This window comes from Mauremys reevesii, linkage group 7 (genome assembly GCF_016161935.1).
Source record: "Mauremys reevesii isolate NIE-2019 linkage group 7, ASM1616193v1, whole genome shotgun sequence".
Taxonomy (NCBI): domain Eukaryota; kingdom Metazoa; phylum Chordata; order Testudines; family Geoemydidae; genus Mauremys; species Mauremys reevesii.
The window spans coordinates 61,191,771-61,206,059 of record NC_052629.1 but is presented as its reverse complement, the minus strand read 5'-3'; the positions used below and the strand labels follow the sequence as shown (position 1 = coordinate 61,206,059).

The window sequence follows — 14,289 nt, the reverse complement described above, 5'->3', positions numbered from 1 at the left end:
TGCCATTGAAGGCAAGTCAAGGCTAATATATTGTTTTCTCCTGTCGTCTAAGATCCTTTTAAGAAGGCATACTCATTGGAGGTCAGGGTGCTTATTCCCTTCCCTAGTAAAGTTGTCTGAGTCTGAACAATTTTCAATCACCCCCCCCCTTACCTGTTATAATTAAGCTCCCTTTGATTTGAACAGATTGAACGATAGGAATTCATAATGTTACATCCTGCACAGTGAAGCTAACTGATTAAGTGCTTTAAATTATTCTTCCTGACAGAATGATAAAATTACAATCTGTTCTGAAATGATCTACAGCTTGCCAGACTCCTACTGCTTCTTTCTACATTCATTTATCTTTTTGTCAAGCAGTATTTTTTTTTAAAAAGCTTCAATTCCATAGATCTTTTAAAGTCATCAGAACATTTGAATTATTAATGAGACTTTAAGGGAAAGCCTGATGGGGGCTGGTTTACGAAAGGGTGTAGGGGAAAAAATCTGGGAATGTGTACACATCAAAATAATTTCAGCTCCATTTAAAAAACCATTTAGTTCAAGTGTGACACATGAACCATTATGCATTTGTGGAAACCAATTTTGTGTGATCTACGATTAAACTAACCTTTCAGAGAGGTGTAAAGTGTGATGGTTATCATGTTTTAAAAGCCTTGCAAGATCACATAAACAATTTCAAACTAACAGTTTTCAAATGGTTTGTGTTTAAAATGATTTTGAGGCAAGTTAAGCATTGTGTACTTTTAGCTGACTTTTTTGCATACCGTTGCACACACTTTGTTTACAAAGAGAACTTGGTGAAAGTTATTTCAATCGTCTGGTGTCAGAAGGCGATTATGGTGGTGGTGTGAAGGATGAGGATGAACTGCATCCCCTCTCCTTCCAGCAGCAGATGAAAAGTTTTTTCCATCTACCCAGCTTTCCCTGAGATTTGCAACAGCTACACTAGGTAATTGCTAATATATTAGTCTTCACAGTACAATTCATGTTGACCTTTACCAGTACAGGCACTGTCAATTCCCTTTTGCATTCACTCTGTATATAAAATATAGAAAACTACTTGTACGTTCTTTTTTTTGTTTTATTTTATTTTATTTTGCTTTTTAATTCCATCACTCCTTAATGCTGAAACTCTGGCCCTTGCATGCTGCTCCCTGGTTTCAGGTGCTGGGACTCATCAGCTCCTTCTCGGCATCCTCGCTCCTTACCTTTTATGTCTCTGCTGCTCTGATCATCTTCCTTCTCTGACCACATTATGGCTGGACTACCTTGAAAGCCACCTTCTCTCTCCTTCAGAACCAGGTTCGAGCTCTCCTCAGCCTTATCTTCGGGCCTCTGTGCTATTCTCCTCTCATCCTACACCTTCTCTCAGTGATTATATTATTTTCTTTGATTTCTCTCAGTCTTGGCTTCACAATCACTTGTGCTTGGAACAGCATCCTGCTCTCCCTAAATGACACACCCTGCCTTTTCTTAAATCCATCCATAAAATCATCTACTTTCAGAATTCTTCATATATTGAGTTCTCCATCAATGATGTGGCACCTCTTGGCACTTGAACATTTGTCCATGTGTCCCATTTGTCTAAGTGAGAGCCTTGGGTCAGGGAATGATTTTGTAGGTCCTGCTTAAAGAACCCTGTTTGCTTTATGAATTCAGGCCAAAACAGCAGTGTGTTGGTCAGTCTGTAATAAAAGCTACTGGAATGGCCAACTAATGTCTGAGACAGAAGGGATTTACCTCTGCTGTGAAATGCTAGGTTTTTTTTAAAGGGCTAACAGTCACTTATAAAGGGTATATGTAATATGCAGAAAAGGGCAATAAGAGTCAGAAATATGTTGCAAGCCCGCATTTCAGCAAGGTTATAACTCTGTCTGTGAGTAGTACCAGTGAAGGCAAAAGGGCTATCGTCATGTTCCTAAGGACCTTGCTCTATCAAAACAGCTATTTCTAGCAGGGCTGGCTCCAGCGCGCCAAGCGCCACTGTGTTACAGCATTTTCTTTTAGACAGGCTGACAGAATATGTTGTGTGTGCTTGTAGTAATCTCACTACATCAATAAAATCTGTAGCTTGAAGAAGGGGGTGTCAACTGGGGAGCTAGTTAGAAACATCCTCTGATGCCACCGCCAATAAAATACGCTGCAGACGCTGATATTTGGGTGTGGACGCTGTCAAGGGTAGAGTGGTCTGACCCCTTTATGTTCCTTAACAATGCCTGCTGGCCCACTTTTCAGTCCCCCGGGGGGTGCAGAATAGCCTCTTAGCTCACAGCAGGTTCTACAGCTTGGTGACTGCTTAAGCGGCCTCGTCCCCCCAATACACTGCAGATAGGTGTGTCTCACTTCCCGCCCCTTGTAGTATAGTGGTGAACATGCTACTGCTCTGGCAGCTGGCCAGGGAGATAGATGTCCCAGAATCCCAAAAACATGGAATGCCTCATAATTCTTATTATTGTGGAGCTGCAAGGGCTCTTTCTGTTTCTACAGGCCCTATTAAAAAAAATCACCTGCCATGGAAAAGTGATACTTCCTGGAGACCACCACCAGACCCGGGCCAGGGGAAGCGGACCCTCTAGAAGACTACAAAGGTAGGTGCTAGGGAAGTGTGTGTGTGGGGGGGGTGCCTGAGCATTAGCATTAGGTTTCTTAGGAGGCTTGCGATCGATGGATTCCCCCAAATGAGCCAGTAGGTTTGGGGTTTATGCCATTTGCTTCAAATTGACCCTGAAAAATGTGGTTCAAGTGTGTTACATGAATGGACACCTGCAGGATTCACCCACATTTTGTGTCAGGGACTGGCACTGATGATTGTGGTTATGTTGGCGTGTTCACTTTTAGTTGTGAAAGTGCTAATCCCTAAATCCATGAGCATGCCTTCAAAAGACTCCATCCCCAGAAGATACTGTACAGCCATAGGGAGTAATTCAGAGCATAGGCTTGTTGCAAGCTGTGGTTTGGAGCTAATGTGTTAAAGCAAAATATTTTCTCAGCTGATACAGAAAAAACAGCTGAGAGCATAACAAAAAGGTAACAATATAGGCAGCCTACTTAAAATTAAATTGTGATGTTAGACAGTCTCACATGCAATTGCTTCCTAACTAGGCAATACTAGAACTTTCCCCACCCACCCAGGATTGTTAGTTTGGCAGGGGAGTATTTTATGATGATCAATTTGCAGCTCAGTGAAACTGCTCTCATTATCTGTGAATTTTTTTGACTGATTCTAATGCAGCTCTCCTTGCAAATATACTACAAGGTTTAAGGGACTCAGCTAATGGTTGAATAGATGATACAAACTTGCTGTCAATTTATGCGCACACACATATTTTGAAAAAAAATCATGTGTTTGGGAGCAGATGTGTTTTGGGGCTAATCAGCATAATTCCTTCTGGTGTTAATGGCACCTTTGCCTTTATAGGGAAGACAAGGTTGGGCCTGCTGACTTCAGGGGGAGTTGAGGCCTGCTCAGCCAGTGTCAGGATCTTGGCCCTTTGTCTGTCAGCCTAATGGATGCACATTGGTACCTGATAATTACTTCATGATACAAGTTATTCAGACTCCAGTTGGCAATGCAGACTAGGAAGGAAATCTCAGCTTTTGCAAGGTGGTAGTGTAATGCTTGGGGCACTTATGTATTTGGTGGGCTTACATGCTTAACTTGCTATGGGGGAAAGAGAGAGTACAGCAAAAACTATGGAATTTACAGAAAGCACCTAAACAAGCTCAATATCTGAACCATGGAATGGCCTGTTACCATAGAAACTTAAGAGTTTCACGTAATTGTTCCTTTAGGAATACAACTCCCTCTGGCTTTTCCTTTATAGGAGTATTCTTTAACCAGAGGTTATCTTATGGCTTTCATGAGTTTCAAATACAAGATACACAACATTGTAATCTTCTACCTTTTGTACAATTTTTCACCTTTGGGGTGGAGCAGAGTACTTTAAACCAAACATTTTTATGTATAATTCATTCAATGCTGCCATAACTCAACTTAAATCAATGGAGTTATGCCATCTTACACCAACAGTTAATGTGGTCCTTATATTTGTAAAAGTAAACAATGAGTTTAGCAGGAGTAGCAGTTAGAAATGGGGAGGGGGTGACAGCAGTTCTTGACTTTGGGTAGCTCTGGATCTCTGGGGTGATAGAAAATTTCCATAGTGTCACTGAAAATGTTATAAAATATTTTTGAGGCTAGAGAGCCCTAATCTGGTTTAAACACTCCGCTATTTGTCAGATACAAAGAAAAACAGTCTCTGTTGTCCACTGTAAAAGTAAATCCTCATAGTTTTCTATATATGATTCAACCTGCTTGTTTACTGACATCAATAATAATGTATTTGGCCCAATCCTCAAGTCTTTTTTCACTCCTCCTGGCTTAAGCAAAATTCCCATGGAGAATTAGTAAGGCCATGGAGGATCTCATATTTAGTGTTTCATTTTCTGCTCTGTTCCTAAAGTGGACAAATTGGTTCTCTAATTTCTATTGCTTTTCTGTGCAAGACAGAAATGATCATATCTGAAAAATAGTATTTGCATAATTGTGCATGCATAGAAGTCTGCCACAACTGATTCCATATTAACTCCCTATTCAGCGGAAAATGAAATGAAATGGTAACAGAAAAGCATGTTAAAGCTGCTAAAAGTGTATAACTGGTATCAAATAAAACTCAGTCAATGTAAACAAAAATGTTCATGAACTTGGTTAAAGAGTATGGGAGAGAAGTGGAATGGAAGTGAGGATTTGGCAAGTTGAAATGATGTCTGCAATAGGTAAACATTTTTACTGTGCAGGTACATAGATGGTTAGTAGAGGACACGTGCAATTAAAAGGCAAGCAGATGAAAGGATAAAAATAAAATAGGGTTGAGCAACAGCAGCAGCAGCCAGTTTTACTTTTGATTTAGGGAAAAAAAAGCAAAACAATTAAAAAATAAACCAATAACTGAATAAAGTTTGTAATTTTTTTTTAATTCCACAAGTTTTCACAAGGACAACGTTATAGAAGGAAACCCACAGCAGTTGCTAGGTCATGCAGAACCATTAATTGTCATACCTTGGCCCATTCTATTCATCCTTGTTGCACTTTAGAAAGAGAAGTAAGCTATGTAAGTTTTACAATGCTTTTAAACTGTCAGATTTCCTGTTGAGCACTTTAACTGGCACAGCCTTGTAGTTATGACTGTTCTTATGGCAAAACTTCATAACTATTTTCCAAGAATACCTGAATTTGTCTTCATATGCAAGAATTTTTGGGATGGGGACAAACATAATTTGAAACACCTGCCCTTGATAGGACTTGCAGATACATTTGATTACACACACGCGCGCGCGCACACACAAAATAATTTCTCATTCCAATCATTACTCTTAATGCTGCACCGATGCACTGTGGGTAGCCCCAGCTGTACCATACCAGGTTTTGTCAGTAAAAGTGCTTGACTTCATTGTCAATTCACACAGCAAGCAAAGCTCCAAAATTACCATGCTTGGGGAGGGGAGAGGGGAGAAAACAGCACTAACCATAAAAACACCTCTTGCTGTTTGGCAGCTACCATGCTACTCCTCCTCTGCCTGGTTTGCATATGTTTCCTAGAGACACACCTTCTGTGCTCGGCAGCCAATCACAAATGAAGTAGGGGGTATGATTTCATGGCATGCTCTTCCCAACAGCATTTAAAATAGGTTTGAAAAATACATTTTTGTGGCTTTCTATCTTAGGTGTCCTTTCTTTAGTGTATTTAATTTTCTGCCACAACTTTAGCTTAGCTAACTGGTAAGCAATCCAAATTCTGTCAAGTGCAGGGAAGGTGAGGCGGCTGCACTGCAAGTATTACAATACTCCTCCCCTGCCTCCAATATTGTGGTTAGGAGCAGCCTAGCACACAGCATCTTTCCTTCTGCCCCCCTCTAGTCCATGAGTAGCCACTACTTGGTTTGGGAATACATACAGGTTAATGTGTGGGACATCCTCCATTACGCACCCCTTCACAGCTTCTTATGCTGAAGGCCCACAGAGAAGCTCCTTCTCCCCTGTACTCCTCCAAAAGCATTGCTGGCATGCACCCTTCACAAACCAGAACACGGTCCAGGATTTCCATTACTTAGTACATTTACTGAAGGGTCTATACCAAACTTGACTAAGTTAAAGGCCCCTGAAGACTGATACTTAGGGGATGATACTTAAACATGGAAAAATACTTTCTCTTCTCTGTACATAAGGTGAATTAGTTACCTTTTCAAAGATGTAAAAGTACTGGGAAAGCAGTTTTAATTACTTACATCCAAGAAACATATGGCTTTTCATCCCAAATGTCAAAAGTGAACGAAAATATAGGTACTTATGTGGCAGTATAAATAGAAAGACTAATAATTTAACATGCTATTAGACATTTTTTTTAAAAACTTGGAGTTGTAAAACTCTATGCCTGGAAAATTTCATAGTTAAAGGGAGGAGATGTTCTCTCTAAAAGGACAGTATTTTAAAGAATGTCCTTATACAAGTCTGCGATGTTGTTACTTTGGTATAGAGCAGGTGCTTAATAATCTATACAAATAGTGAAAGCCTTATGCTATTTCAGCTTTGACAGTGAAACAATCAGTAGTTTGGTTTTTTTCAGTGGGTAAGCCTTCTAAGCTTCAAATAAAGGTACTAACTTCTTGTGTATGTTTTAACAAAAACCCCAATACAGCAACACTTCTGCATTAAATAACTTTCTTTGTGTAACTCTGACATCAAGTGTTCATGCCAAACACCTTCTGATATGTAGAGTAGTTGCTACGGTGAGTTATTTATGTTTTTGGCATGCCTATGGGTTTAGGTTTTTTTCCCCTTAGCATCATTGGTCCGTCTGCTTTGTTGCTGTTGTGCTTAAGGGTTTTATGGTGGTGAAATAAAAATGATAATTACATGCACACTGTCATAGATATGTAAAATGTGTGTACAAAAAAGGAGGGAGAAGAACTCCATAGGAAAACAGGGAAACACCAACTGGGAGGAATGGGTGGCAGATGCACGTTTCACACACAGTAGGGTGGGTACACATATCAAAGTCTATCTTCTTGCACATACTTCTGTTTTTCCCGGGAGTCCCGAGTCTTAGTGCGGTTCTGTCGGTTTGCTGTCGATGGGATAGAGTGAACCGATGAGCTCTTTTTGCTGGAGGAGTAGGAAGAATGGGAGGAATGAGAAAGACTGGCCCGGGACTGGCCAGCATTGTGGTCAAATTGCATCAAACAGAAGATCAAGTCTGTGGGCACAAGCTCAAACTCATATGGTGGATTTGTGATAACATAGCTGGAAAAGAAAAAAAGAAAGTGGCTTTAGATTTGCATTAAAATTTCCTCTAGCAACATTTATCTGAAATTTTGCACTTCTATCTCCTTAGTTGTCATATGAATTTAGCTTGTATAATGAATTGGGAACCTACTCAGATCACCTGTGTCAGGCTGCCACAATCAGTGGAGGCTTCTTTATTATTTTTTTTTATAATTGGAGATATACCAGTCTCCTAGAACTGGAAGGGACCTTGAAAGGTCATTGAGTCCAGCCCCCTGCCTTCACTAGCAGGACCAATTTTTTGCCCCAGATCCCTAAGTGGCCCCCTCAAGGATTGAACTCACAACTGTGGGTTTAGCAGGCCAATGCTCAAACCACTGAGCTATGCCTCCCCCCCCAATATTTCTGAGCCAAATATTCTCCACATGGTCCCCTCACCTTTGGAAATCATTCCACCACCTTGGTCACTTTGGTGGGGAAGTCTAGCGTCCTCAAGAACCAGCAGTAATGCACTAGCAAAAACATTAAAAAAATTGTGGCAGTCTTGGAGACTGAAGTATCTTCCTGATCCACAGAATAGCTAGCAAAGTGACAACCAAAGTTTCACTGCACTGCTCTATCCGAGATGTCCCAAGTCCAAACTTGGAGGAACCACCTCAGAGAGGGTTGCTTATTTGCCATACCCATTCAGTTGTGAGTCTTTGTGCAACATGTGAATGAGCAGATTAGGGCCTGTTACAGTGGGGTTTGTGTGATGTAGTTATCATCTAGTAAAGTAAAACCCTCTACTCATAGAAGCTTAGCAAACTGATGGCCAGATGATGTAGTGGCCTAAGTGACTATGGTCCTCTTTGATGCATACATTGGCCCAGATCCTGCTCCCACTGAAGCCCATGGAAATGTCTTGACGACTTCTGTGCAATCAGAATATGGCATTAAGATGGGGATCTATATGTTTTTCATTGCACAGAAACCAAGTCTTGATCCATTAACTGAAGGCAATGATGAGAAAATGAACCTAGCCCAAATAGGAAACCGATGGGAAAGTTTTACTGAGGCTGTCGGCTATGCAATATGATAGTGCTCTGAGAACAGTGCTTCTCACAGTCTGAGCCCCATCACAGAGAAAACTGTGGCTACTATTATCTAAGTACAGAAGAGGTTAAATTTATGTAATAAAGCAGATTAGAACATCAACTGGACTATATTAATGACACTAATTTACTGATGATTAAATATAGCAAACAGTAAAGTCTGTCTCTCTCCTCCCACCCCCAAATTGTAAGTAAAATATCTTGGGTTATCATAGATGAGACTAAGTAAGGATTCAATTCAAGATCTGGTGCTATCTGAGCATTTAAATTACCATGTCATTAGAAGAGCTCAAAAGCATTTCTCTTTCACCAACAGAAGTTGAGCCAATAAAAGATATTACCTCCGCCACCTTGTTTGTGTAACCACCAGGGCTACACTGCGACTTCATTTTTGTCAAATAAAACAATATTCTATGGTATGGCTTGAATGGATTAGAGTTCCACTAAGGCTCACCAAGGAATTGGAAGAGGTATTTGTGTCACAGTGATACAGAAAATGGTTGGGGAATGGCGAAAACTGTTTAAACATCATTTGTGCCCTGTAAAAGGCATCTGGATTGTCCACAGCAGGAAGAATGAAGTAAAAGTCTAGACATACCGTTTAGTGCATTGGCTAGGTGTGCTTAGATGTGCATCCCTCAATCGGTAAATTCCAAAACAAAGCATATTGTATGTTTTCAGTGCTTTACAAAACAGATCTCCATAACAACCACCATCCTAGGAGACAAAACAAAGGGGGGGAGGGGTATTTTCAGTCTGTTTCATGCCTTGGCACAGAATCACAATCTGTTGTTTACCTGTCACAGACGAGAAACAATTAGTCAAGAAAATCCCTAATCTAAATGTTGAATTGCAAAACTATATGTATAGGATGTTGTTATCCAGTGATTTTATTTGATGGGAACTTGCAATCAGTGACTCTGATTTTAACTGGAAGAATAAGATTTGGGGACAGAGAATAGATGTTCAATCATTTGAGAGAAACATGGTCTCAACAAAACGATGATTAAGAATGTGTGACTTTTTGAGAGTATGCATGTTGTGAAAGAAAATCAGTATGGAGAGCAAAGTGGTGCCGCTTGAGAACCTTGCAAAAAGCGTAATTTGTAGATGATGGAGATGAAGGGGAAAATTTCCCCCCACAAGTTCAGGTTCGAAATACTGAATTAATTGGCTCTAATAAAATAGTCACCCTTTTAAAATTCTGTTAATTTCATAAGTAATCCATTGGATTATCAAGAGTTAACAATTAAGCTTCATTTGGGTAGATATAATTCATTTGCTCTTAGACATGATGGGGCAGATTTCAGCTACTGTAAATTGGCTTAGCTCAACTGATGCACTCCAGCTGAAGTTCAAGCTCAGTACCATATTGAGAATTGGTATTAATTCTTTCCAGTTTGCATGTCTACACTTTGAGAGCTATGAGTGAAGGGTGCTAGTTAAGGGCAGTTATATGGAGGCAGGATAAACAGTTGAGCCTCCAAAACCTAACTCAGTGTTTTCCTGATATCTTGTGATATTAATTGCACTTCTAATACATATAGGGTGAATTTAAGTAATTAGTATACCCATTCTACAGATGAGTTCACTGATTGTTGTAGATTCTCCCATATGGAGACAGTGGCATAGCTTAGAACAGAACTCAGGACTCCTATGAATGAAGACCCTGTTTATAATACTGTACAGTGACTTAGACAAACCAGAATTCTGTTGCATCAGATGACACAATATTGGCTGCAGCTAAAATATTCATATAAAAACTATTGCATGGTATGTGTTTTTAGTAAAATTACACTACAGTTATGATGTCAAATTCATTCAATTTTGTCAAATAGTCATGGAATCCCAGTGTCTTGGAACTCTCAGAATATAACAACATCTCACTTGCCCTACTGCATAAGACAAGGGGTCTGTCTTGTCCAATAGCCTATCTCTGGTGCTTCCAAGGGAGGTGTATGGTGGACTGTGATACATGAACTTGACTATTGCAGAAGTTCCTAATCCATCCATTAGTGTCTGTCTTATGCCCAGAAGAGTTTATATCCCTTCCAAAAACTATTCTTTATCTTATCTAATGTAACCCTCCTGGGGAAGTTAGCTTAATGTAGAGCTGGAGCTGCAACAATATTTGTAGTTACTGAATGAAAGATGTTCTCTAGTAGAAAATAAGATATGTTTAGGTTACTTAATTTAAAGGCCAACTTTTAGCTGAATGCTGCAGCATTTGGTCAAAGGCCTGATCCCCACTTTCAAACATTTGACCATTAAATCATAGAATTGTAGGACTGGAAGAGACCTCGAGAGGTCTTCTAGTCCAGTCCCCTGCATTCAAGGCAGGAATAAGTATTATCTTCTAGACCATCCCTGACAGGTGTTTGTCTAACCTGCTCTTAAAAAAATCTCCAATGAAAGAGATTCCACAAACTCCCTAGGCAATTTTTCCCAGTGCTTAACTGCCCTGACAGGAAGTTTTTCCAAATGTCCAACATAAACTGCCCTTGCTGCAATTTGAGCCCATTGCTTTTTAACCTGTGAGGCTATGACAAGAAGAACATTTTTTTTTGCCTCCTCCTTGTAACAACCTTTTATGTACTTAAAAACTATTATCATGTCCTCCCTCAGTCTTCTCTTCTCCACATTAAAAGAACCTAATGTTTTCAATCTTCCTTTATAGGTCATGTTTTCTAGAACTTTAATCATTTTTGTTGCTATGCTCTGGACTTTCTCCAATTTGTTCACATCTTTCCTTTGCCTAGTAGCTGTAGTTATTTTATTAAATGTTCAAGAAGAATTAGTACTTTGACCAAATTAATGAATGTTTCAGACAGCTGGCCAATGCAACAGTATGACTATGACCCACACACTAATGGGGCTTATTCACCCAACAGTGAAATGTAGTCAGTTCAGAGGTGGAACACAATAGCAGCAACTCGAGAATTTGTATAAGGGAAATTACAGAAATAACTTTAGTTGTTATTTTGTGGGTATTCAAGGTAGGCTGAAATTAACTACCCAAGTATCAATACTCTGGCAGGAAATGCTGTTTTACTTGCCTAAATGATAATCAGAGGATCCAAATTAAGGATCTGTTCATCCTATCAAGATGATCAAGTTTAAAAATCTTTTTTTTTATCTTCCTTTGACTTTTGCAGTAAATGAGGGTGATTGGCTGTGTGTGTGTAATTTTGTAGCCTGTCCATTGATTTAAGATTGCATTTACCAGTTCTGATCATGGAGAATGGAGTACTGTGTTCCATGAAATCGGAGAAAATCTGATTAATTTATAATGAAGGTCAACCCTGTAACACCATGAATGGTGAAATGGATGTTTCAGAAAAGCATATGGCAATTCAGTTTGGTTCAAATAAATGTCTCTATGTCTAGATGCTTACTGAAACTCAGAACTTTTTAAATTTTGGGTACTGGGCTGGGAAAATCAGAAAGAGGTTCTCACATGATTTTTTGCATGTTTGGATTTCAGACAGGTTGGAAACAACACAATATAATCTTCCCTGCTGTATATTCAAGCTGACGTTTATGGTCTTAGCAAAAACCAGGAAGTTCAGGGGCGCGCACAGAAAAAAAAATGCTAATAAACCTATCAAATCACCACAAAGATTCAGGTTTAGTTCACCTTTATAAAGAGGGTTTTGGGTCAGCTCTTATTTTATCCAAACCATCTCACCCATTCCTTTGGACACTGTGGAGAACTACAGGTTTGTTTTTTTTAATGGGACTGGCTCTATGAAGCAATTTTAGCATCCTTCTGAAAAAAATGTAGCAGAGTAGACTTGGAGGATGCTGACACTGAAGGGACCTGAGGAACTCCTTACAGAAACTATATCTTTTATATTGTCATTTCTGGTTTCAGCCTGCATAGCCGCTTCTTAATCAGGGTAGGGGCAGTTTGAGACTCACAGCAGCAATGTATCACCAGATCTGCCCAAAATTTCAAGAGGACTCCATGGCTTTCAGGGGAGAAATTAAAAAAGAGAAACACCGTGTTCATTGTTATGGAAACGATTTTTAAAAAATTCAGCAGACAATGAAACAGTTATGGAACGGCTGCCTTGATATTACTTTTCTTTTATGATCTTACCCCTAGGTCTGCAAATGGCCCATCATACAAAGCCAACTGAGCAACTCGACACCTGTCCCTGTTTGCAAGTGTCTGGGGCGTGCTGTAGCCTCCTCTCAGTGCATTCTCCTCAGCAATCAGCGCTTCCAGCTCTGGTGTGGCTCCTCCTGTTACCAACGTCCGTATCAGTGTGAGGATATTGTCATTGAAGTATGTCTGCAAAGATAAAAGAAAGCTCTTTAAGCAAACACCATTAAAGTCACAACTGAAGACATCCAAATTACAACTTTTCTGGGTTTCTGCTGTTTAAAGTTCTTGGCTGTCTCTTCAAATAATTTTACATAGAAAATGAAAAGACAGCAGCCTCCAATTACTCTATTTTCTTCTATCCCATTAGGCTCCTACACTAGATCCTGCCTTTTAAACACCAATTCAAGCTGTTTTTTATTAAAGAACAAAAATTTGAATGATTTATGTTTCCTATAATTGGTGTTAGTAGTGATGCAATGACTGCTTTCCTTCTCATTGCCTTCATGTCTAATAACAGGCTTTAGGACATGTAATTGTAAAATTCAGACCACATTTAAAGCGTACATGGGCTAGATTGCCTTTTTATACTTGTCACCAATTCGTTGGGGAGCTGCCTTTGTGCTGCAGATGTCATTACTTATTACTGTGGCTGGACTCTAGCAGTCTAACCGATGTATTGCACTAAACATCTTATTACGAGACTTGACAGTGTTCAGACATAAGCATGTATCAATTAAACATTTTGAGTTCATTCCAGATAAATGTATGATGAGTTTGGGATCCTGGTGGTCCTTTTAAAAAACTCTAGGGTATAGGGTAAGTGTGGTTTATTAGGGAAGATTTACTCCGTACTGACATTTTGCCAGCATCTGTAGCATTGTCTGTCAGGCAAACAATGGGCATTTTAAATATTAATTTAATGCCAGATGAATGATTTTCAAGTTCATTTAAAAGTATACTGGTCTAGTTCAAAGATACTCAGTTAAATATCTACACTATACAATGTGTACTGACAACATGCACTGTTTAAAAACAGAATACACAAAAAATGACCACCCCCAAAAATCAGCCACTCTTACTTCCAATCCTACTGATGTCTAGTGTTTTTAGAAGACTTACACATAAAGAAGCAGATTAGGAGAAAAAGATTCATATAAATCTCTTGGGGGCAAAGGACTTGCCTTATTGCCTACTGTGGAAGTTAGACCAGATTGCTATTAATACTTAGTCCTCAAATTGTACTTTTCATCCACAGATTTCAGTGCTTACTACAAAGACAGTGAAGCATCACTATTTACATTCCACTGATGGGGAAACAGAGACCCATAGAGGTGAAGTGACTTGTCTTAGGTCACACAGCAGGTCAGAGAGTACAGTTAGCTTCCAGACCAGCGCCTTATCCTCGTTACCCTCAGCATTTCTCTTGGACTCTCATAATCTCCGTTTTATTGTTCAGATTTGACCACCATGAAAAATTTTTCTTCTCAATAGTGAGTTGTGATTGCTATGAAATCTTCATTTTCATGACTTCAGGCCCCTGCTGTTTTATACTCACATGTGTTGTCCAAATTACAAAAAAATCCAGTCTAGATAAATACAATCTATCTAGAGGAACAAAATAACCAGAATTGTCCTTTTAGTCATTATATACTCCTAGACAATTATTACTGTGTTTTGCCTACTATATGCATGTATTTACCTGATTGATCAGAATTGCCCCTAAATGTGATATTTGTTTATTAATCTAAGGAGAAGTGGAGCATATACTTAAATGTTTAAAAATTGGAAGCAATGAAGGA

General features: G+C 39.4%; 1 protein-coding gene and 1 long non-coding RNA gene across 17 annotated transcripts in view; one reads left to right on the top strand and one right to left on the bottom strand.

Moving 5' to 3' along the window:
* Positions 1–12,930, top strand: part of LOC120369295 — a 48,315-nt gene extending 35,385 nt beyond the window's left edge. Inside the window, exons 2-3 of the long non-coding RNA XR_005583042.1 lie at positions 2,491–2,591; positions 12,488–12,930. This is a non-coding gene — a long non-coding RNA (uncharacterized LOC120369295). The remainder of the gene's footprint in view (positions 1–2,490; positions 2,592–12,487) is intronic.
* Positions 1–14,289, bottom strand: part of KCNMA1 (potassium calcium-activated channel subfamily M alpha 1) — an 881,172-nt gene that overhangs the window by 1,911 nt on the left and 864,972 nt on the right. For 8 of the 16 annotated variants that reach the window (XM_039482435.1, XM_039482436.1, XM_039482439.1 and 5 more), the window contains 3 exons: positions 12,482–12,676; positions 8,978–9,096; positions 7,079–7,303 (listed from right to left, as the gene is read on the bottom strand). In XM_039482435.1, coding sequence (XP_039338369.1) covers positions 7,079–7,303; positions 8,978–9,096; positions 12,482–12,676 — 539 coding nt within the window. Of the gene's footprint in view, positions 1–4,956; positions 7,304–8,977; positions 9,097–12,481; positions 12,677–14,289 lie in introns of those variants that run through there. The other 8 variants (XM_039482437.1, XM_039482434.1, XM_039482441.1 and 5 more) reach the window with 2 other exon arrangements.